Here is a 25,771-nt window from a genome sequence, read left to right on the forward strand (position 1 = left end):
CCTGTTGATGTGTTGGATTACATTAATTGATTTTCTAATACTGAACAAGCCTTGTATATTTGGAATAAATCCCGTTTGGTCATGGTATATAAACCTTTTTGTACATTGTTGGATTTGATGTACTAAAATTTCGTTGAGGATTTTTGCATCTATGTTTATAAGAGACAGTGGTTTGTAGTTTTTATTTTTTAAAAATGTATTTACCTGGTTGTGATATTAAAGTAATGGTGGTCTTGTGGAATAAGTTAGGACATGTTCCCTTGTTTCTATTTTCTGAAACAGACTGTAGAGAATTAGTATAATTTCTTCTTAAATGTTTGGTAGCATTCATCAGGAAACCATTTGGGCCTGGGGCTTTCTTTTTTGGAAGGTTATTAATTATGAATTCAGTGCCTTTAATAGCTGTCGGCCTATTCAGATTATTTCTCCTTATGTAAGTTTTGGTAGTTCATGTTTTTCAAATAGTCCATTTTATCTAAGTTATCACATTCATGGGCATAGAATTAGTTGTTCATAATATTTCTTTATTAATCCTTTAAAGTCCATTTCCATGGTATGAGTAGTGATGATACATATCTCTTTGATTTTTGATACTGATAATTTTTGTCTTCTCTTTTTTCTTGGTTAGCTTGGCTGGAGATTTATCAACTCTACTATCTTTTTAAAGAATAGTTTTTGGTTTTGTTGATGTTTCTTTACCAATTTCCTTTTTACAATTTCATTTCTGCTGTAATTTTTATTTTTCTTGCTTGCCTTGGGTTTATATTGCTTTTTTCTATAGTTTTTCATGATGGAAACAGATTATTGAATTTAGATTTTTCTTTTTTTCTGATATACATATTCAATGCTATAAAGTTCTAAATGCTGCATTTACTGAATCTCACAAATTTTAAAAAGTTGTATTTTCATTTATTCAAATATTTTTAAATTTCTCTTGAGGTTTCTTTTGAACCATAAGTTATTTAGAAGTGTGTTGTTTAATCTCCAGATAATTGGAAATATTCCAATTTTCTGTTACTGATTTCTAATTTAATTTCCTTGTTGACTGGGAGCATACATTGTGCTTTTCTTAAGGTGTGTTTTATGACCCACGATGTGGCCTATCTTGGTGAATACTCCATGTGAGCTTGAGAAGAAAATGTATTCTGCTGTCGTTGGATGAAATATTCCATAAATGTCAGTTAAATCCAGTTAATTGATGGGGCTGTTAAGTTTAACGATGTCCTTACTGATATTGTTTGCTGGCTCTGTCAGTTACTATTAGAAGAGTGTTGAAGTCTCCAGCTATAATAGTGGATTTTGTTGTTTCTCCTTGTAGTTCTTCCAGTTTTTGCCTCACATATTTTGACATTCTTTTGTTTGGCATATATACCTTAAGGATTGTTTATGTCTTCTTGGAAAATTAACCCCTTTATCATGATGTAATGCTGTTCTTTATTCCTGATAATTTTCCTTGTTTTGAAGTCTGCTTTGTCTGAGATTAATATAGTTACTGCAGTAAGATTCGATTACTGTTAGCATGGTATATCTTTGTCTCTTTACTTTTAATCTATCTGTCTTTATATTTAAAATGGTTTTAGGCAACGTATAGGTGGGTCTTTTTTTTCTATCTACTTTGACACATTCTCTCTTCAGTTGGTGTATTTAGACCATTCTCAATTGATGTAGTTGATAATATCTACCATGTTTATATCCATTCTCTCTTTTTGAGGTGATTTTTGTCTTGGTTTCCTGAGTCCTTAATATTTAAAAATATTAGTCTTTTATCTACTATGCATGTTATACTTATCTGACATTTCCTTTTTCAAATTTAGTTTGTAGTGCCTTCCGTTGTTCAGAAGTTATATTTCTTTCATAGTTTGTGGTTATTGTGTCTTGATTAAGAAAACTTTTCTATCTAAAAGTTATAAAAATTCTTATATTTTATTCCAGTAATTTAAACACACAACACATTTTTTTTTTATGTATTAATTCATCTAGAATTCTTTGGTATGTGATGTAACTATTTTATGAGGATTCAGATATTTTTCTTTCATGAAAGGATAGCCAGTTGTCGCTATCATTTTATTGAATAGTCCAACCTTTCACCATTGATTTAAAATTGTACATATATAATAAATTTACAGATTTACATAATCTAGTTTTGTATTCTGACCAGTACTATTTATTTGATCTATGTGTCTTTGCCTATGCTAATACCATATTTTAATTACTATAGCATATTAGCTGGCAAGGCAGATCCTACCTTATAATTGTTTTTCAAATTTTCTTGATTATTTTTATGAATTTTTTCTTCCCTATGACAGTTATTAAATTTTGATTAATCATTGGTTAACAATGATTAATCTAGAATTTTGTAGATTAATCATTGACTTCTTTGTGGTAAATTTGCTTCCAGTTAATTACAAGACATGCCAAAGAACAAGCAACTTAATTCCTTCTTTTAAGGCATTCCAAACCAGTAAAGTTTTTCTTTAGTGGCCAGTATAGTTCAATAATTTAACCTTTCTAAATATGAACTTTTCATATATTTCTTGTGTTTTGTAATAGTACTGTCATCACCATGACATCTTTATTTTTTATTCCTTTTATTTTTACCTCATTTCTATTTATTCGATAACCTGGTGCTGTAAACTTGGATGTATTTCTCCTTGACTATACATTTTCCATCATGCCCTCCATTTTCTTTGTTACCACCCTCAGAAACCTCACCCACATTCTCCTTATTACTCCTCAATATCATAATATCATGTGAACATAATTACCCTTATCCATATTACACATATCTTTCCTAGTCTCTTGGATGACTCTCAAAGGATTAGTTTAAGTTTTTGGTTTGAGTTGTGTCCAGAGGCACAACTACTATTAGTTCCTGCTACAAGTTCCACCTGGCTCAAAAGAATGGGAAATAGGAATCTATGAGCAGAAGATTATTAATTTTTATTGACTTGACTAGTTGAACATTTAAAGATAATATTAAGTACTGTGGGTAAAAGTTAGAAATTATTACGATAAATCTGAATTAGATTCAAAGATTATAAAGTATCTTCACTGTTATTTCCATTGAATTTAACCAAAGTATTCATAGGATCTTTATTTTTACTCCACATATTTTCGAGAATATTAACATGGTCTCTTGACCCCTTATCTTTATTTTTTCTATTTATAAGTAGTTCTTTCTTCTTCCTACTGAGTACACAGTATAATGAAGACAGTTTAAATTTTCTCTGTTGTTTCAAGATCTTGAAAAGCTTCAAGATCATTAACTTGAAAGTAATTGACCCACATATCAACATATTTTAAGTCTGAGATAATTATTGTGACATAGAGACTATGTATATATTATTTTTTTATTGTTTCAATTAGAACTCTTAGTAATATTTTCTTATGGTTTAGTATGGAACTGAACACTTTCTGATTTAATGTGAATTTGATTAATTCAATTGGCAATAAGTTGATAACAAACATAATTGGCTTTAATCAAAAGGTTTAGGATTAATTAATTCTTTAATTTGTATTTAAGATTAGGAATTTTGCTTTGTCTAGAAGTCCAGCAGTCCATTTCTTGTCCTTCGAAGTTACTGGTTTGATTTTAATGTTTATAAACCCATATTCAATTATTTGTAGGGATGTTTTTGCTATCTATAGTTGGACATGAACTACTCTGATAATTGCTTAAAACGACAATCATTTGTTTTACTCACAAATTGGCAATTTGGGCAGTGTTTGGTTGGGAAGCTTATCTCTGCACCACGTGGTATCGCGGGGATGGCTTAACTTGAGCTAGTGATCCTTGTCCAACAGCTCACTCACATGGCTGGCAGAGCGGTATTGACTATTGATTCCTCTACACATGGGTCTGTCTGTGGGGCACCTTGGACATTCTCATACATAATGACTGGTTTCCAAGAGTGAATATCCCAAAAAACGATGTTCTAAGAGACAAGAAGTTGAAACTGCTAGTTTTTTAAGGCCTGAGCCTGGAAACACGCATTGCCTCACTTTTGTATTATATTGATCAAGCCATAATAGGGCAGAGATTTTAGGAATGGAGAACATAGACCTCTAGCTCTTGATGGGAGGAAGGAGTGTAAAAGATATTTGGAGCCATGTTTTCAGACTACTGTAATGATGTGGGGATTTTGCTATTCTTAGTTGATAAGATTATTTTGCTTCAAAGGGAGAATAGTGTTCGAACGTTGAGACAGTAATATTAGTTTTATTCAGATACTATTTTCCAGTGCAAATGGTTTTTCTATCTTTTCACCATTCAGACTTTTTGAAGAGTATATCTGAAGTATTAAACAGTATTTGCAAGATGTGTATGAGGAAAACTAGAAAACCATGATGAAAGAAATAAGAAAAGATCCTAATAAATATACATGGATAGGAAGATTCAATATTGTTAAGAAGTCAGTTTTTCCCAACTTGATCTATACATTCAACACAATCCCAATCAAAACTTCAGCAAGCTACTCTGCAGATATCTAGAAACTTATATTAAGTTTATAAAGTCAAAAGACCCAAAATATTCAATATAATAGTAAAGAAGAATAACAGAGTCAGAGGACTGACACTAACTCACTTCAATATTTAGTACATAGCCACAGTAATCAAGACAGTGTGGCATGATCAAAGAAATGCACAAATAGATTAGTGGACAGAATTAATAGTCCTGACACTTAATAGACACTTAAATATAGTCAACTGATCTTTGGGAAAAGAGCAAAGGCAATCAATGGAGAAAAGATAATCTTTTCAATAAGTGGTACTGGAACTTATTCACATACAAAAATGTCAGTCTACACATTGACTTTACACCTTTCTCAAAAATTAACTCAAAATGGATCATAGACCTAAATGTAAGAAGCAAAATTGTCAAACCTCTACAAGATAACATAAGACAAAATCTAGGTGCCTTTGGTTTGATACTGAGTTTTTACTTACAAAATAAAAAACACTGTCCAAGAAATAAAAAATACATGATTGAGATCTTACTAAAATTAAAAATTCAGTGAAAGATACTTAAAGAGAGTGAAAAGACATGCACAGCTTGGAAGAAAATATTTGGAAAACACATGTCTGATTAAGAGCTTGTATCCACAATATACAAAGACTCTGTAAACTTTAGCAATAAGAAAACAACATAATTAAAAACTAGATAAATGAACAGACACCTCACCAAAGAAGATAAGTAGACGGCAAATAAGCAAAAATGTCTCAACATCATATGTCATTGGGGAATTGAAAAATAAAACGAGATGTCACTACACATCTGTTTAAATAGGTAAAATCCTATACAGTGACAACTTTTATTTTGGTGTAGTCCCATTTGTTTATTTTTTCTTTTGTTTCCCTCATTCGAGGAGATAGATCAGAAAAAAAATTACTAGTAGCGATATCATAGAGTTTACTACTTATATTTCCGTCTAGAAGTTTTATAATTTCAGTTCTTACATTTAAGTCTTTAATACATTTTGAGTTTATTCATTTCAAGTATATGGTGTGAGAAGATGTTCCAGTTTCATTTTTTTTGCATGTATCTGTCCAGTTTTCCCTCAAGAGACCGTCTTTACCCCTTTGTATATTCTTGCCTCCTTTGTCATAGATTAAATGATCACATAGGCACAGATTTATTTCTAGGCTCTCTATTCTGTTCCATTAATCTATATATCTGTTTTGATACATAGCTGTACCATGATATTTTGATTACTAGAGCCTTGTATAGTTTGATATATTAGTATGATACCACCAACTTTGTTGTTCTTTCTCAAGATTGCTGTGGCTATTCGAGATCTTTTGTGGTTCCATATACATTTTTGGATTATTTCTTCTAGTTCTGAGAAAGATGTCATTGATATTTTGATAGGGGTTGCATTGAATCTATGGATTGCTTTGGATAGTATGGCCATTTGGAATGATGTTGATTCTTCCTACCCATGAGCATGGTATATGCTTCCATTTATTTGTATCTTCTTCAATTTCTTTTTTCAATGACTTATAATTTTCTGAGAACAGGTCTTTTACTTCTTTGGTTAATTTGATTCCTAGGTATTTGATTGTTTTTGATACAATTATTAATGGGATTGCTTTCTTAATTTCTCTTAATTTCTCTATTTTCATTGATGTCTAAAAGTGCATCCAACTTCTGAGCAATAATTTTGTATCCTGCTACTTTACCAAATTCATTTATCAGTTCTGACAGTTTTTGGTGGAATTTTTAGGGTTCTCTCTATAAAGTATCATATCATCTGCAAATAATGCCAGTTGTACTTCCTCTTTTCCAATTGATATGCCTTCTATTGCTCTTTCTTGTCCAATTGCCTAGCTAGGACTTCCAATACTATGTTGAATAGAAGCGGTGAAAGTGGGCATCTTTATCTTGTTCCTGATCTTAAGGAAAATGCTTTTAGCTTTTCCCCATTGAGTACAATGTTAGCTGTGGATTTGTCATATATGGCCTTTATTATGTTAGGTGTGTTCCCTCTATTCCCACTTTACTGAGAGTTTTTATCATAAATGGATGCTGGATTTTGTGGTTTTGATTTGCATCTCCCTAATGATTAGTAATGTTGATCATGTCTTCTTGTGCTTGTTGGCTAGTTGTAGATCTTGGATAAATGTCAGTTCAATTCTTTTTCCCATTTTTAATTGGGCGGATTTTTTGTTGTTGTTTGACTGTCTCTTTTGAAACTTATTAATTTGTAGGAGCTCTTTCACATATTTTGGATTTTGATCCTTCACTGTCTTTTTAAATATTTTCTCCTTGTTATCTTCATTAACAAGGAAAAGCTTCTAAACTTATTTGGTTTAGAAGTTTTTATGTAGTAGCTCCTGTTATATTTTCCTTTATATTTTATATCTTATTTCATAGTGTTTTATAGTCTAATATTAAAAATACTGTCTTTACTCTTACCTTTCATTGATATGACTTTTTTTACAGGCTAATCAGAAAATAGATATTTGCTGTATCATTTACATTTAATCTAAAATTAACTGTAGATCACATTTTGTAGGTATAACAAATTAAATGCTGTGTTTGTAATTAACTCTGGATCTTTGTTTATACCTTAATGATTTAGAATTGGAGGAAAATTTTCTATATCTGAGACTTCATTTTTATATAATAATTGCTGTCTCCATGTTCAGGGAGTAGTTACTTAGCACATGACCTAAATAACCTAAACATACACACATAAATACACATATACCCACACATATTATGTGTGCTTTTTTTACTTAGGTATTTTTTTCTGAAATAAATTATATGAATATAGTTTCAAATAATAAAAATTCCTATTTGTGATCTCTGCAATCTAGCCTATCTTAAAAGTTTTTTCCTTTAAAAAGTTTTAATTGTGATTTTAACTCTTTCTGGTAGTATTATTTTAATATCTTTTATCTTTTATTGTTACCTTTTATATATAACCTGATAAATAGGAGATATTTTGTTTGGTATTTTTTATAATAGTTATGTTTATAGAAAATGATGTAATAGCTTCATTTTGTGATTAGAGATTAATCTGAAATTATAAAAAATATCCTTAAAGTATATATGCTTTAAAATTTTTTAAATTTACTTTGGATTATGACCAATGTACAGAAAGATTTTATATAATTTAAGAGAAAATTGTTTAAATTAAATCTGATGAGCAGCCCAAAATTGTACAGTTCATGGATTATAGGATTTTGATCTAATAATTTGCACTATTTTGATTTAACACTTCTCTTCATTAGAGGAGCTGTGTAGCTTTATTTTCTTTAAATGTAGCTACATTTTCTAATATTTTTAATATTTCAAGTTCTTCTGAGTTTTCTTATTATTGCCTAATGTTTTTTCTTGCACTCTGTGGATTTGGTTAAAAGTATTCAAAATGCTTTTATTGTCATGTTATTGTTTATAATGATTTCCAGAGTAAATAGATTTTAAAAGATGCTTAATTATACTTTTTAAGTATAATGACCAGGACATGTATTTTAACTGTTTGTAAAATAATATAAAATAAGTTATTTGGTGTATTTCATATAGATATCATTTCTGAGCATGGTATTTACAGTGACAAGGAGTTAAGTTTGGGAAATAATTGACAGATTAAAAAATATATGCTCATAAAACAAAAAAGCCTTTTGTATTTAAGTTCTGTTATTAGTAAGTAGATTTTCTATAAAGCTGTGTACAGCAGTCCCCCCTTATCTACAGGAAGTGCATTCTGAGACCCCCAGTGGATGCCTGAAACTGTGGTCAGTACCAAACCCTATGCTTTTTCTTATTTATTAATATATACTTATGATAAAATTTAATTTATAAATTAGGCACAGTAAGAAGTTAACAGTAACTAATAAAATAGAGCAATTATAACAATGTACTGTAATAAGTTATGTGATTGTGATCTCTCAAAATGTACTGTACTCGCCCTTCTCCTGATGTGAGATGATGCAGTGCCTACGTGATGAGATGAAATGAGGTAGATGTGCTAGGCAAAGGGATGATTCATGTCTTGGGCAGGACTACATGAGATTTTATCATGCTGCTCAGAATGGTGTGCAATTTAAAACTTATGAATTGCTTACTTCGAAATTTTTCATTCAATATATTCGGACCATGATTGACCATGGTTGACTGTAAGTAACGGAAACCACAGAAAACGAAACTGTGGACAAGGAGGGGACTACTGTATGCCATAACAACTGGAAGTTGAATGTTTGTCATGAAATTTCATGTGTTATTGGTGATTGTGTCACATCCAAATAATGATGGTGACTTTATTGAAATTAAAAAAACTGCTTTATATTTAGTTGGCTTGGAAATTTTATTCATAATTGTATATACTAACTTACTTTCAAAAGAGAAATCCACATAGGATTGCTTAATATTTTGGAAAACTCTAAAATGTAAATTGTCACAATTAATGATAGCTATGACATTCATCAGTATATTTATTTCATGTATACATGAAATAAAAAATCTGTTCACCTTAATTTCTTTCTTTGGGGTGAGTGTGTGACGATGCCAATATGAAGGAGCTAGATTCTGTGCCCTTTTTATTTCTGACTTAATATTTCTATTTTAACTATTCAGGCTTTAATTCTGTGAATGGGATATAGGGCCAAACTAATAACAGTAGTTAAAATGATCATACATATCCTTCTGATTTAAACTAATTTTGTTTTGAAATCAGAGTGAAAAAACTTTTTTTATTGGTTAACATTAAATAATTCTATCACTTTTAGGCCATTAAGAATATGATTGAGGTTTTTCATTTTCATTCTGGTGCCATCATTTTGGAATTAGCATTGCAGAAGAATTGATATAGTTTTGCATTTTTATTTCTGGTGGTGACAAACTAGCTACTGTCCACTCATAGAGAGCAGTACCGTACTTGTGAATGGTGGCCTTTTTGTGACAGAGAGCTTATAGACTGACATGAAGTGCAGCCTGTGTTGAACTGTCAAGTGAGAGTCTGACAAAAACTCAGCGGACAGAACTAATTGGAGAGAAGGATTTTTGTGCCCTCTTTCTTTCTATTCTTTTTGTTTCATAAGGCAGATATTGTTAAAGCAGCTTGTCTATGTAATATTTGTCTGCCTCTCTTTTCTCGTTGCATGGATCATTTTTAAATTTAAAAATTTGCACTGCAGGTCGTTGAGCACTTCCACATGGAGGTTGGCACAGGACCAAACTCGAGACACGCAACTCATAACAGTTGATGAAAAATTGGTAAGAATTTTTTTCTGTACACTGCTAGAATTCTGCCTTCAGGGTTATTTTTGTGCAATAGATTTTCCTAATGGTGATTTACACAAGAAAGTGATTTAAATTTGAATTTCTAGGTTGTGTATAAATTTTAAGAATTTATTTTTTGAAATATTTGTCACAGAAAGATAAAAGTAATTTGTGTTTAGCATTATACACAAATATTAAGTCATATAAATATTAAGAAATTAAAATTACAAGACTTTCATTTATGTGTAGCAGAACATTTTTACTTTGGTAACACATGTAGAGTTTATTTTCTCAGTTATACTCCTATTTAAGTTGTAAGATACCAGTACTATCTAAAATTAAGTATATCGGGTTTTTCTGGAATCCGTTATTCTAGTGACTGATTATGCGTGTGTATATACACAAATGTACACATCTCATTTCTACATTATGCATGAGTGACTACAACCTGCAACAAATGAATAATATTCTTTTGTTAATTAGTGGCAGATAGAATTTTGGTAACTATAACATAAAATTTTTCAAAGTGTGGTGTTACTGTAAATGCAACTTGTTGTTTCTGCTTATGTTGTGTAATAGTATAAATTTTATAAAGTTTCTAAGACTTTCAGTAAAAATGTGTTATAGCGTATAAGCATGCCTTTTATATCTGGTTTACCATTATCAAATATATGGGTGGGTTTCTTAACTACACCCTTTCTAATTGTTTATATTCTTTTATCACTCAATTTTGAGCGTATAAGCATAATTTGACCAATAACTCACACTTAAGTTTCTATCTGTACCATTACAGATATAGTTAAATACATAAGTAAACAGATAATGTGGAAATCTCACATCTTATGCTTAAAGCTGTTTGGTTTTAACTTTAAATCATCTCTTAGATCTGGCTTCTGACTTTGCCAGTCTTCTAGTCTGGGCTATTATCATCTTGCACCTAGATTGCTGCAGTAGTTTCTTAAATGATCTCCACAGATATTTTAATCTTCCTCTAATTCATTTTCCACAGGATAACCAGAACAGTCTTTTTTTAAATGCTGTTTTTGTCATCCCTCTTGTGTAAAATCCTTTTGTGTTTCTTACTGGTCTACGAGTAAACATTAAAACCCTAACATGGCCTTTGAGGTTTTTCATGATTTAACTCCCATTTTCCTCTTTCTCTAGGTTTATCTTGTACTACTCACTGTCTTTTATCCTCTTTGCTCCAGCTATATCAAACCTGGAACTTGGCTGTTCCTTTTCCTTCTCAGGGCAAACAGATTCCAGTTAACTCTGCCTAGATACTTTTTACCAGTCCTCTAGCTTTTCATCCAGGTCATCCACTTATTCATCAGATGTTAATCAAATATCCCTTGATTAGTCAAGTATAAAAGAAATGAGGCAGGTATATGTGTGAGAAGAGGAGGATTTACACATACCATGTATTCATTAATTAATGAGGGTATTTTAATTTCTCCAATGGCCATTTCTTTTAAGCCCCAGTATTATAGAGGTTACTGTCTATAAAATTTTCAAATTTTATAGCATTTTCTAGTGATGCTTCTAAGTTCTCTTTCTAGTCTGAAGAATGTATAAGTCAGACAGCAGTTTGTTGCTCTAAAGGTGCTATGAAGCATATCAAAGAGGTATACAGATTGCTTTGAGTTTCGTGTTTTTAATTATATCTCATAAATTAGTTGTATACTTTCAATGAATCTTGTTGCCCTGTATAGATTTTTTCCAGCTTTGTTATAACTTTCTTGAAGTATGTACAACTCAAAATGAAAGTATGATATTCCAGCTGAAATCAATTGAAGTGTTATGTATAATTATTCAGTTATCGAAGTAATATTTAATATGGATAACTGAAACCCATAGGTAATTTTCAAACCTGAGTTTTAGCCATTCATTTAGGTTTGTATTAAAACAAAGGTATTAAATAATCAAATAGGTGATATAATGCTGATAGGAGTTTTATGTCTTCTTGTTGCTAAACAGTATCAGATGGAGAGTTCAATAAGTAGCCTAATGACAAGACCAGGGGCTGAAGAGTACTTATAGAAGAAATATTAAGCAATTAGAGTTGATTATATTTGCATTTTGGACAAAAATAGTTCTGAAAATATCTGTCAATATTAATGATAAAAGTGTTTCAAAATGTGAAGTAAATCCTTATGAGTAGTTTAAAAAGGGATATGGAAACAGCATTTTAATGTCACTATAATATAAACCAATTTATTAACTTAAGATACCATTTTTATTAACCACTCAACACCATATTGCTGTTATATTTGTGCCTGAAATTGTATAAAAGCTAAATCTTGTAAGGGAATTGTTAGTCATTATTATGATTTCTATTGGATATTCTTATATACTATATTTAAAAAATATAGGTGATGCCTGTTAAAGCCCTGGTCTTAAGTGAACTTGACCTAGTTGGGGATCAATTTTAGTGGTTATTTTTAGTTTTAGAAAATGGATGAGGAATTTAAAACCAGAGGATAACTTCAGACGTTACCTTGGTTATAGTACTGACTCAACTTACTCTTCATTTAAAAACTTGTTTAAGATAAATCTTATGTGGGAATGCACTAAGTAATTAACTAGATAAAAGCTCAATTGCTAAAGGGCGAGGGTTGGAAGCATGGCAGAAGACTCATAGCCTTCTCTAGGACAGTGATTCTTAAAGAGTGGTCTGGATTGGGGAGCCAAGACCCTTGTAGGAGATCCACAATGTCAAACTATTTTCATAATTATGCAAAGACTTTATTTGCCCTTTTCACTGTGTCGACGTTGACACCGATGTTACAAAAGCAATCGTGGTAAAACTTTTAGCAACTTAGCAGAAATCGAAGCACTGGGCCCAAACTGTCTATTAGTCATTGTATCCTTCACATCCTCACATTTGAGGTTTAAAAAAAAAAAAAAAAAGAAAAAATCAGTTTTACTTAACGTTCTTGAGGAAGCAGCAAAAATTATTTTTAAAATCTCCACTCTGCATACCCATTTTTTTTACGTTCCATATAGCAAAACAGAAGTATGCATAAAACACTTCTGCCGCATACCAAAGTACCACTGTTGTCTCAAAGAGAAGCACTTGTATGGTTGAGTTGCTGTTGCAAACAACTTAGCCAGTTTTTTCGTGGAACACCTTTTAATTGAAAAAACTCATAACAGATGGCAAACTGTGGTTACTCAGTCTTTGGTACATGGCAGACATTTTTTAGAAACTAAACCTGTCACTTCATGGAAGTGTTGCCCATAATAAACTTTCAAGCTTTCAAGTAAAATTGATAATTTTTAGAACTTGATTCTGCTGCTGATCTGATTGAGCTTGAAAACTTCCTAGCACTTAAAGACTGTCCTAATGGTATTGGTGGTGATATTAATAAATGCGATTTAGAATATTGCATAATGAAATATGTTAACATTTGGAAGGTCTACATACCTCTGTGAACCAGTTTTTCCATATGACTACTATATAATGATATATAAAATCATGCATGGGTAAAACATTGGTTTAAAATGCCAGAGAGAATTGCATTTAATGCATGAAAATATTAAGGTTATTAAAATATTGTTCCATTTTCTAATTACATATCTGTGTGAGGATGAATTAATTGTCTTCATATATTGCAACCAAAACAATTTAGCACAACAGTTTGAACGTAGGAACAGGTGTTAGAATTAAGCTGTCTTCTATTAAGCTAGAGATTTTTAAAAATGCAAATCATTGCCACTCTTTTTACATAATTTTTTAGTGTTGAAAATATAGTTATTTTTCATAATCATGGAAAATTGGTTCATTATTTTAAACTGAGTATATACCTAAATTTTTCTCTTTTAATTTCTTATATGGCAGATATCTATAGATATATCTTATATAAACAGAACCTTTTGAGTCTCAATAATTTTCAAGACTGTAAAGGAGTCCTGATACCAATATGATTAACAATCATTCTTCTAAATCTTCTCTTTTCTAGGTTAAATATCTCCATTGAACATCACATGAATTCTAGTTAATTCATTATCTTAATTACCTTGCAGATTGAGTGAATCCCTTTTAAACTATTGTTGCCAGGATTTCTTAGGATACTCCAGATGTATGGTGCAGGGTTTGGTGGAGATTATTATATCTATTCTTTTAATCTCAGCAGTTCTATTAAGGTAACTTAAAATTTAGGTTCTCATGTTTCTTCCTTATGTGGATTTCATAGAGAGCTAAAACCTCAGATCACTTTTTTATTTGTACCATTGTCATGTTTCATTTCTCCTATCTTAAGTATATGCTGTTTTTTATTTTTAACTGTTCTTTCTAGATTGGTTCAAAGAGCATATTACCAAGTGAAGCTTAATTTTTTTTTTTTACTGTTATATCTGATAGGCAGAATTTAATGTTTATAACATAAGAAATTAAAGGAATTTTTATAGTGTTTCGTGGATGTCAGTATCATTATAAGTACAGAGAAAAAGCTGTTTTATTTTGGATATGGATTGTATATTGACAACATGTATCCTGTCTTTTTTTAGGCATAGAATGTAAAAGGGAAAGTCTGCCTGGCATTTTCTAATGTAAAGAATCTATTCTTTCATTTTAGAACTATATACAATGTTGACATAGAGAAGAAATCTTCGGAGAATAAAGTTGTAGTTATTTCTTGGATTTCTGTCAATGAATTTTATAGCAGAGCACATGGTAAATTTCTAATCAGTCAGCCTTAAAAATGTTTTCTCTATTGTGTATAAGCTGCTAATTATCCTTTTCATTTACTTCAGAATTAATAAAATTTAAAATATCAAAAGAGTAGATGACAGCATCTTTAATCTCATAAATTTATGTAGAACAGGGATGTTTTAACAAAAAACATTTTGTGGGTTGCAACATTATTATTTTCAAAAACGTGATACTTCCTACAAATAATAAGAAAAGCTTTTCATTTTTTGTTAGTTTTTGTTGCAGGAGTTGCTGTGCTATAGAGGTTGGGTGAAGAATGTCTTTGCCTTTGTGCTTTATTAAGAGAGTAACTTTTCCCTTTATGCTACCCCACCCCAGTCTCCTTTCAGTACATTTGATGAATTTCCAATGAACGTGGGTTTTTTTTTTTTTCTATGTTCACTTGGACTATACAAAATAGAGTAAATTTTCAATACTCTTTAAATATTTTTAGTAGGTGCTCCCCCACAAAACAAGCAAAATATAAATTAGACCTACATAGGTATATTTTTGAAATGCTTTTTAATCATTTTTATTACCTAGTTTTTAAATACTAATTTCTGTTTGTCACAATTACCTTATATTAACTACTACTATAGTTAAATTAAATACAGAGATAGAAAAATCCCCTGATAAAATATAAGAATTGTTTCAATTTATTAATAAAAATAATGAGAAATAAGCCTTAATAGTTTGGACTTTAGTGTATTACTTCTGTAAAATTATGTTGGCTGCCATCTTTCCTTCATTCTTCATTTATTTTTTCAGTAAATACTTATTGAGCACTTATGTGTGCCAGGCACTATGCTTCAGTGTTTATATTGACACTTTAAATATTTTGTTTTCATTTAGATGCTTAGTTATTTTGTTTAAAACTATTAAGCACCACCTGTTTTAAATTACAGTGTTATACATACATAAGTTCTCAACACAAATGCATAAGAAAAAGGAAACTTTATTTAGCAATCTGTAAATCTCAAATTTATGGAGTGGGATGGGGGAAGGATGGCTATCTTTTCCAAGCTTTTTTTGAGAAATTACTTTATCATACACACTTTAATGTAAAATCCTTATAGAATTTTAAGGAGTCTGTATTAATATCTTTATTTAAAAATTAGGTGTGCATATAAAATGAATAAAGTCAATATTTTGAATGTTGCCAATTTGTTGTGTTTTTACTGCTTGACAGTTTCTTCCAAATAGCAATAACATAGTTAAAGCTTTGTTACTTGCTGATTCTTTTAATTGTCATTTGATTAAGCACATGGTATTAGTAGCACACTGGGTGATAATATTGCTGTTTTAGAATGTCTGCGAGCAGCAACAAGTTATTTAATAGACTTTTTTTGTCACTTTAATAGGTTTTAAATTTTTCATTGCTTGAACTTGCTCTAAGAAATTTGTAAAAATAATTTTTGTAAGCTTTCCAAAATAAAACAATTACATTTGCTATACAAGTATTGGTTTTGTGTTGTTTTTGCCTCTTAACATACTAAAAGTTTATAAATGAAAACTTTTTATAAGACTGTAAACTCAAATTAAATATCTGCCATTAAAAGGTGACCTGCACAAAAAGATAAACTTTAGTTAAAGGCTTACATTTGCTTTGACTGCCTGCTTTTTTTTTTTAAGGGGTCAGTTTTCTTTTAGTGAGATTACTTTCTTTTGGTGTATGGCAGTGCTATCTCTGCTAGATTATTGGAAGGAGTAGTGTCTGTGATTGGGATTATACAGCCTTCTAGCATCTCAAGTGTCTGTTTTGTCTGGACTTTCCTCACGAAGCATTCTTGTGCAAAAATTTCAAGGCTTTAGTCTGGAGCACTGGGTCAAAGGATATGTCTCTTTGAAGGGTAGACAGGAGTTTTTTTATGTTTTATTCACTAAGTAGTATTTCATTTTACATCAAAGAATAGCAGCTTTTGAGAACCTTCCACAGTGGCAGTTTAGCATGTGGGGTTCTTTTAAGACTTTCACTAAATATGGAATAATGTTTCTTCATGTTTTTCAGTCTACAAATGCTTATCTATATTTTTATATTTAGATGAAACTATTAAAATAAAAGAAAAAAAGCATTGATTAAATGTTAGTTTGAAAAGAGTTTTATTTTTAAAAAACTTAACAATGTACTTCTGATTTTACACTACCCACAAGCTACTGAAAAAAAAAGGCGAATAGCCTTTAAGATTGTAGCAATACTGTTGCTTAAAATTCTAAGGAAGAAGTAATGACTAATGGTTTTGGAAGTGTAAATTTTATAGTGAAATGGCCATTCTTTAATTAGCCTTTTCCTCAAGTATGAGAGGAAGTGGGGGAGGGGGAGAGATACTGATTTTGAAAAATATCAAAAACTCAAGTAATGAAAAATGTGGACTTACTATAGCTAGAAGTAAGTGTTCTTTCTACACCTTTGGAATAGGTTAATAAATGTATTATGAACCAGTAACATTAATCACACAGTAAGTGGTTGCTTATATGTTTAGAAGATTGAGTTATATTTAATATTCCTATCACATGATATATATACTCAAGCATATGAACTAATATTAAAATAGCTTTTATGTTTATGGGTAAACATGCTCTTAAATTACTGAAAATTTATCGAAGTAGAATTATTCAATCATTTAAAATAGAAATATTTCTACTCATTAAACAAGTCAGATCATTTATTATATACAGTTATGCAAAATAAAATTATATTGATATAGAACTTTGTAAAGTATACTCCCAATTAAAATCACATATTATCACACTGTATAAAACTTGTGCTTATTAAATACTTAGAGAGGAACAAAAGATCTACAATATTCAGCCATCTCTATTATCTATGATTCTTCAGCAATTAAAGCAGATTTATTTTCCTCTTTGTTCCCACTTGGAATACTTGAACAATGCTGGAGAATTGAACTGACTGGAATGTTTTATCTTTCAAAAGCTTTAAGGTTCTATGTACCAATTAGCAAAATACAGTAAAGGTTTAAACTGTTAATAGCTACAACATCTTTAATGCATATATCTGTAGTATGCTAGTGCTGTGTAACAGTTCTCCATTGTATGTCTCTTTTAAGGAGAGTAACTGTGTCAGTTTTTTTCTTGCTTTACTACCTGCTGTGTATGGAAATTGTGTATAGTACTTGACACTTGCTTTCAAGAATTTAAAATTCTTGCATGTTATTATGCAGTATCTTTGACTCTCACTAAAGTAGAATTGATATTTTATTTGGATGTTATATTAAGTTTTTTGTCACATTTTAGCAGTTACACAATTTATATGTAAAAAACATTAATTTTCTTTAATGAATTTAAAGTACACAGCTGTGTGTTATCTCCTTGGAAACTGGTTTTTTAATTTTATTCATTTAACTGAATATAATTATAAATGAATCATCAAAGATTATATCAGAGTGTTGATGATTTATTTTATACTGTATTTGAATATGTTTGTTTTTTATATTGTTTCTTTGGTAGTAAAAAAAGAGTATTTTGTTTTTAGTTGTATAGTTTTTTTAATTGGATGGCTTGCCAGATAATTTCAGAACTCAGTTCATCCAAATACCCACCTTAAACTTGTTAAAGCCTCATGTCCATCATCTTATAGTAAGTTCTTAGTGAAGGCATGGACGAGAGCAAGTGAAGAAAATAGGAGTAACATCTTTTGGTGACAATTATTTATTCTCTACTGGATCTCTGGGAATAGAATTAGAGCAAAGGAAAGGAGAATGCAGATCTCAGAATTTGAAACTAGCAAACTTTGATTCTGTTTCTGTGTTCAAGCTTTCTAATTTTACATAACTTAGTCTGTGCTCAGATTCTACTCTTCAAAATACCACTTGCAAGCTGGCAAACATCATTCATGTTTTGCAAGATGAGGAAGTTTAAAAAATAGGTTAATGATATAGAAGCTTTACTGTATGCAATGTACTATGCGTCCACAAAACTGCCTCCTTATAAGACATACTTTTCAAGAATGTGTGAATAGGCTTTTTGTCCAGTTTGTTTCATGTTTAATACTTCTTTCAGTTTTGAGTATATTGCATATTAGTTAATGAGAGTTTTTTTTAATTTTAATGCCTCCAATAAAATAGATATTTAAAAATGATCTTGCCTTTCTCTGAGCAACATGTAGATATATACCAAAATATTGGGCTGAAAGTGCTAATTTAAATTCAAGAACTGAGGATCTGATTAGTGTACCGATTTGCATCTATTACAATGACTACGGAGTCTATATTATTATAATTAAAATCTACCAATTAAAAAGGTTTTTAAACCTAATTGAATAGTTTGAGATTTGACATCTGAAATATTAAAATTAGGTTTCTGGTTTAGTTAGCATTATAATGTATTAAATATTCAAATTTGCCTTGCATGATCTGCACCTAGACTGTTTAGAGACTTTAAGTCCTCCAGTGCTAGGAGTTTTCAACTGTGAAAACTTGTGCAGATCCTACAAGGGATTTTTTTTTTTTAACATCCCTTATTTATAGTATAGAATGTTACTGTACTTTTTCTTTTGTTCATTCATTTGTTTGAGTCCATGCTATGTATCATATTCTAGGCCGTGGGGATATAGCAGTAAATAAGGAAAACATCGTTGCCTTTAGAGTTTATATTTCTCATATGTAAGCGTATGCTAACTTTATAAATCATTAAGAAGTTTTCATTAATGAATTTTATAGAAGAAACTCAAGGTGATAGGATAGAGAGTAGCTGACAAGGTTGGATGTCATAGGGGTTATTTATAAGGCGATCAAGGAAAGCCACTTTGTGAAGGTATGATATGTGAATTAAGATCTGAATGATGAGAAGGAGCCAGTTTTATGAGAATCCCACGTAAGAGCATACCAGGTAGAGGAAAAAGGTAATGCCACAAAGTGCAGACTAGCGGGTAGTAGTCAGAGAAGAGAAAGAAAACTATGACATAGTGGGAAAGGGGGAGTGATTGATATAAAATGAGGTCAAAGAGGTAGGCAGGGGCTGGATCAGGTAAGATTTTTTTTAGTCATGCCTTTTTTTTTTTTTATTATGAATCTTTTTTATAGTTTTCAAAAAGTATTTAACGAGTTATTATATTTTTAACCACTACTTTCTAAAAGGAGTTTTTGTCTTTGTGTTTTAAATTTCTCACATGATATAACAATTCACTGATTTTTCTATTAAAGAATCTCCAAATTTGAAATTGCTTTATGACAAAGGTCATATTGGGACCTGGAATATTAAATTCATCTTCTTTCTCAAATCTCCCACTTTCCATGGCTCTCCCACCCACCACCACCACCCCCCAAAAGGGGAGAAAAAGTTAGTGGATATTTGTAATCAAGGTATAGAAAGGTAAGAAATTGGCTGAGCTGCTGTCCATCATGTTGGTGCTGACAAAGCCAAAAATATGTTTAAAGTTCTGCACCTTGCTTCAGGTGGTGTCATGGGCTGGTGATGATGGTTGTGTCTTTATCTTAACTTTGATTCTACTTCGACTCTCTCTGCCTCCCTTTTTGTCTTTTTCTCTGCTGCTTGGAGTTTGTCTTTGTGACTCTCTGTTCTTCTTCTGCTGACAATGTAGCTGACAGTCATCTCTTTCCCTTTCTGGCTGTTTGTGTTGCCCTCTACCCCTTTCAGACCTCCCTTCCAGTGGCTGGCTCTTTCTCTTCCTCTGCACCTTCTGGCTGTCTGGTTTGGGCTCTCTGGCCAGTTCTTTGGCTGTTGTAATTCTTTTCTTTTTTATACTACACTTTGTTTCTTCTACTCCCCTTGTTGTTTTTCCTCCCCTTTTCTTCTTTTTCCCCATAATTCTTTTTCTTTTGTCCCTTTTCTTTTACTTCTTCCTCTCTTTCCAAAATGATGAGAGAGCTACGTCAGATCTAGAGAGGAGAGACAAAGAGGCCCTCCCTTCTAATCGTTTTTTTCCCCTCAGGTCTTATTTCTCCCCTTGAGAATATACAGGACTTTTGAAGACATTTACTAACTGGAAAAAATAATGCCATGATTTGCACATTATATTATAATTGTTATCTTTAATTGAATCCGAATTAATTGAGAGGACTACTGTTCTGACTTACATTTGCTGTTCAGATGCTGAGTTCTAGGGAATCTTGGAGCAAAATGTTGGCCCTAATTTATAATGGTCTTATATTAGGTGTAATTATTTGTGAATAATATATGTGTATCTATACTTGGTAGTTAACAGTTTTTGTCATGTAACTTGCCTTTTCTAACAGCGTATAGAATTTTACTAAATTATTTGTGATGATTACTCTTTACATAGATTCTGACAATTGTGTAGATGTATTGCTATGTAATTATCATTCCAATGAGAAATTATTTTAGTCACTTATAACTTATTTTTAATGGTGGGAATTTTAAACTATATTACTCAAAAGTTTCTTAAGGCCTTATTTGTATTATTATACATTATATTTAGTCATAAAACTAATTTTAAAAGGTATTTTTACTGATTTTAATAGTAAAACATGCACATTGTAGAAACATTAACTTGGAAATGTTAAAGTATAAAGAAAGTTAAAATTTTAATCTCACAGTCGTGGTGAATATACATACTTTATAGTTTGATGTCCTATTTTTTTTACTTGCATTATATTGCGAATATTTTTTATCTTTAAAATTATTGAAAACCATAATTGTAAGTAGAGTTATAATTTCCCATTGTGTAGCTATACCATAATAACATCTATTGTGTTATAGCAGATTGTTTTATAATTTTCACAATTATGCACAATGCTAGAATGAACACCTTTGTACCTAAGTCAAATCTTTGATAATAACTTTGTTTTGGGATTGATTCTTTGAAGTGGAACTACTAAATCAAATGATTTAGTATTAATATTTTAAATATTTTTGATACCTAAAGACAATTGATAAAGAATACTTCTGAAAAGGTTTTTACTTATTAATTTCATATAATTTGAGAGATATGACTCTTCATAGCCTGTACTTTTTTCTAGTATTCATGGTCCAGTTCTATGGCTGCCTTTCAGACTCTGGCACAGGGTATAACAGATTCTATCTAATATATAAATACTGTACATCTAAGAATTAGAAAATAGTAAAAACACATACTTAAAAGATGTAGCATTGAATTAGAAAGGACTTTAAAGCTTAGTACATACTGAGAATCAACATTATGAACTTAGCCATCATTACACACACTATCAATTTATGGATATGTAGATCGATAGATTTCTGTCATAAATATTTGTAAAATATTAGGCCAGTGTATAGCAATTAGTATTACTACTGCTATTACTATAATATTGCATCATAACAGAGTTTGTTGTATAAAGAATGTGGCTGAGGAAGTTATGAAACAGTCTTCCTGTTTTATGTGTCTATAGTTCTTTTTGTTACAAAGCCTTTCCAGAGCAATGCAAGGTGATCGCCCACTAAAATATCTACAGTACTTATCATCATCATTTCTTCGGTGAACTACATTCTTATTGATTTCTAATTTAATTTCGAAAACATACTCTTTATGATTTCAACTTAAAATTTTTCTGAAACTTTTTTTTAATGGTCCAGAACATGCTCTATCTTGATTAATGTTCCAGAACATGCTCTATCTTGATTAATGTTCCATGCACATTTAGAAGGAGTGCATTTTCTAATTTTTGGGTTTGGTGTTCTATAAATTTCAATTAAACTTTAAGTTAGCTAATAGTGTTATTCAAATTTTCTTTATCCTTATATTTTTGCCTATATCTTTTATCAGTTACTGAGAAAGAAGTGTTAACAGCTATTAGTTGGCATCATTTTTTTGCTTCACTTATTTTGAAGTGCTATTATGTGTATAAAATTGAAGATTGTTATATGTTTTTGAAGAATTGATGTTTTTATTCTTATGTAACATCACTCTTTATCCCTGTGCAAATCCTTGTTCTGAAGTTACTATGTTGACATTAATATAGTTGCTCCTTTTTTCTTATTCTTAGTTTTGCATGGTACATCTTATTCCACCCTTTTACTTTTAATCTATTGGTGAGCTTATATTTAAAGCGTGTCCCTTATTCATATATTTGGCTCTTGCTTTTATTTTATCTAACTTGATAATCTCTGCCTTTTAATTCTCATATGGTTTCTTTTCTCCTCTTACTCTTCCCTTTCCCTTCTCCCTCACTATTGTTCCCATCTTCATTTTGGATTGAGCACATTTTTAGAAAGCCATTTTAGCTCCTCTATTGATGTTTTAGCTGTACTTTTTTCTAGTGGTTCTGTTAAGGTTTACGATATACATCCTAACTTTTTACAGTCTGATGAACCTGTGATATGTCACTTTACATGTAACAATGGAACCTTAAAACAGTGCTTCTATCTATCCCTGTAGTCCTTTGTGTTAATATTGACATACATTTTACTTCCACATGTTACAAACAATAGTAAATTATTAATATTGCTTTAAACAATGTTATCTGTTAAAAAATAAGGAAATAAAAGTCTTTTATATTTATCCACACATTTACCATTCTTGATGCTCTTAATTTCTCTATGTAGATACAGATTTCCATTTGGTACCGCTTTCCTTCAGCCTGAAGAACTTCATTTATGAACATTTTTTGTAGTACAGATTTGTTAGGGCAAAATATCTCAGCTTCTGTTTATCTGGAATCACTTTGATTTTGCCTCTGCTTTTGACAGACCTTGCCTTAGCTGAGGCCACCATAATGAAATAACATAGACTGAGTGGCTTAACAGAAATTTATCTCTCATGGTTTTGGAGGCTAGTAGTCCACGTTCCAGATGCCACCATGTGTGGTTTCTGGTTTGGACTGGCCCCCTGGCTTGTAGATGGCTGCCTTATCACTGTGTCCTCACAGGGCTGGGAGAGAGAACCAGAGAATGAGAGAACGAGGTGGGGAGGGAGGAGAGAGAGAGAGCACATATGCTCTGGTGTCTCTTATAAAGGCACTAATCCTGTCACAAGGACCCCACATCATGTCCTATCTAATCCTAATTACTTCAAAGGCCCTATCTCCAAATACTGTTATATTGGGGTTAAGTCTTCAGTATATGAATTTGGGGGCGATATGGGGGGTAGTAAATGATATGGACATTTAGTCCATAACGACCTTTTCATTGGATATAGAAATATAGGTTGAAGGTTTTGGGCACTTTAAAGATGTCCTTCCATTTTTTTTTTTTTTTAATTATACATAACAATTTACCATTTTAACCATTTTTTAGCTTATAATTTTTTTAAATTATACATAACAATTTACCATTTTAACCTTTTTTAAGCACTTTTACAATGTTGTGCAAACATCACCACTATCCATTTCCAGAACTTTTTCATGATTCCATACAAACTCTGAACCCGTCAAATAGTAACTCCCCATTACCTCTTCCTCCAGTCCCTGCTAACCTTTATAATATCTTCTATCTCTGAGTTTGTCTACTATAAGTACCTCATATAAGCAGAATCGTACTATTTTTGTCTTTTTGTGACTGGCTTAATTCATTTAGCTTAATATTTTCAAGGTTCATCCATGTTTTAGCATGTGTCAGAATTTTAATCTTTTTTAAGATTATATAATCTATTGTATGTATATGCCACATTTTGTTTATCCATTCATATATCAATGAGCATATGGGTTGTTTCTACCTTTTAGTTGTAAGCAATGCTGCTATGAACATGAGGGTGCAAATATCTGTTCTAGTCTCTGCTTTCAGTTCTTTGGGGTATACCCAGAAGTGGATTTGTTGGATTATATGATAATTCTGTGTTTAACTTTTTGAGGAACTATGTACTCTTTTCCAGAGCAGCTGTACCATTTTCATATTCCTACCAGTAATGCACAAGGGTTCCAATTTCTTCACAGCCTCATTCACGTTTAATTTCTGTTTTAGATAATAACCATCCTACTGGGCGTGAAGTTGGTATCTCTGGTTTTTATTTTGATTTTCTGAGACTAGTGATATTGAGCATCTTTTCATGTGCTCATTGGCTGTTTGTATATCTTCTTTGGAGAAATGTTTATTCAAGTACTTTATGCAATTTTGATTTGTTTTTTTTTTTTCTTAATTGAGTTATAGGAGTTCTTTATGGATTCTGGATAATTAATCCTTTATCAGATATATATCCTTGGATGCACAAAAGTTTTTAATTTTGATGAAGTCCAATTTATTTTTTTCTTTTGTTGCATGTGCTTTTGTTGATATATCCAAGAGATTCTCACCAAATTAAATGTCAAGAAGATATCCTCTTGTGTTTTCTTCTAAGAGTTTTATAGTTTTAGCTCTTATATTTAGGTCTTTGGTCCAGTTTGTTAACTTTTCTATATGGTGTAAGGTAAGGATCAAATTTCATTCTTTGGCATTTGGATATGCAGTTTCCCCAGCACCATTTATTGGTGTTTTCCCCATTGAATGGTCTTGGCACTCTTGTTGAGAATCAGTTGACTGTACATGCAAGAGTTTATTTCTGGGCTGTCTGTTCTGTTACATAGGTCTATATATTTGTCTTTATGCCAATACCACACTTTCAAATATTGCAGCTTTGTAGTAAGTTTTGAAATCAAGACATATGAGTCCACCCAATTCTTATTTTTCAAGATTGTTTGAAGCAAAAATTCCATACTAATTTTGTGATGAATTTTTTGTTTCTGCAGAAAATTTATTGGAATTTTGATAGGAATTGCATTGAATTTGTAGATTGCATTGGGTAGTATTGTCATCTTAACAATATTAAGACTTCCAGTCCATGAACGCATAAAATCTTTCCATTTATTTGCTTTTTTAAGCAGTGTTTTGTAGTTTTTAATGTACAAGTCTCTCACCTTCTTGCTTAAGTTTATTCCTTAGTATTTTATTCTTTTTGATGCTATTGCAAATAGAAATGTTTTCTTAATTTCCTTTTTTTATTGTTCATTGTTAATGCATAGAAACAACTGGTTTTTGTGTGTTGATTTTTTTTTTTTATCCTGCCACTTTCCTGATCTTGTTCATTAGCTTTAATAAGTTTTGTGTGTTTGACTTCCTATATATCTGCAAACAGAATTTTACTTCTTTCTTTCCAATTTGGATGCCTTTTATTTCTTTTTCTTGCTTGATTGTTCCTCTTCAGAAGTCTGCCTTACAAATGTTAGTCCACCTCAGCAGCCCTGAACTCGATTCCTCCTACCTTCTGTACTCAGTGAGACTGCTATGTTCTGCTTGGGTTCTACTTTTGTCTGGAATGTGCCTCTAGGCATAAAGATGGGACAGTTGTAGGACTGTGTAATGAATTTTCTTTCTTTCAGAGATTATAGTATGATGCTGCCTGTTTTCCAGTTGTCCCATATCTGAAAATAGTTGCTTAAACTAACTTTCCTAGTTTTATAGTTTTACATGGCAAGAGCAGTAGTCTGGTA

General features: G+C 31.1%; 1 protein-coding gene and 1 long non-coding RNA gene across 4 annotated transcripts in view; both read left to right on the forward strand.

Annotated features, from left to right (window-relative positions):
• Nucleotides 1–25,771, forward strand: part of NDUFS4 (NADH:ubiquinone oxidoreductase subunit S4) — an 88,248-nt gene that overhangs the window by 24,328 nt on the left and 38,149 nt on the right. For all 3 annotated transcript variants that reach the window (XM_023523611.1, XM_023523613.1, XM_011380603.2), the window contains exon 2: nucleotides 9,640–9,718. In XM_023523611.1, the coding sequence (XP_023379379.1) occupies nucleotides 9,640–9,718 (79 nt within the window). The remainder of the gene's footprint in view (nucleotides 1–9,639; nucleotides 9,719–25,771) is intronic.
• LOC111731776 lies at nucleotides 13,497–15,099 on the forward strand. The gene is made up of 2 exons (XR_002777312.1): nucleotides 13,497–13,870; nucleotides 14,234–15,099. It is a non-coding gene; the product is annotated as an uncharacterized LOC111731776 (long non-coding RNA).

Source organism: Pteropus vampyrus, unplaced genomic scaffold (genome assembly GCF_000151845.1).
Source record: "Pteropus vampyrus isolate Shadow unplaced genomic scaffold, Pvam_2.0 Scaffold397, whole genome shotgun sequence".
Lineage (NCBI taxonomy): Eukaryota > Metazoa > Chordata > Mammalia > Chiroptera > Pteropodidae > Pteropus > Pteropus vampyrus.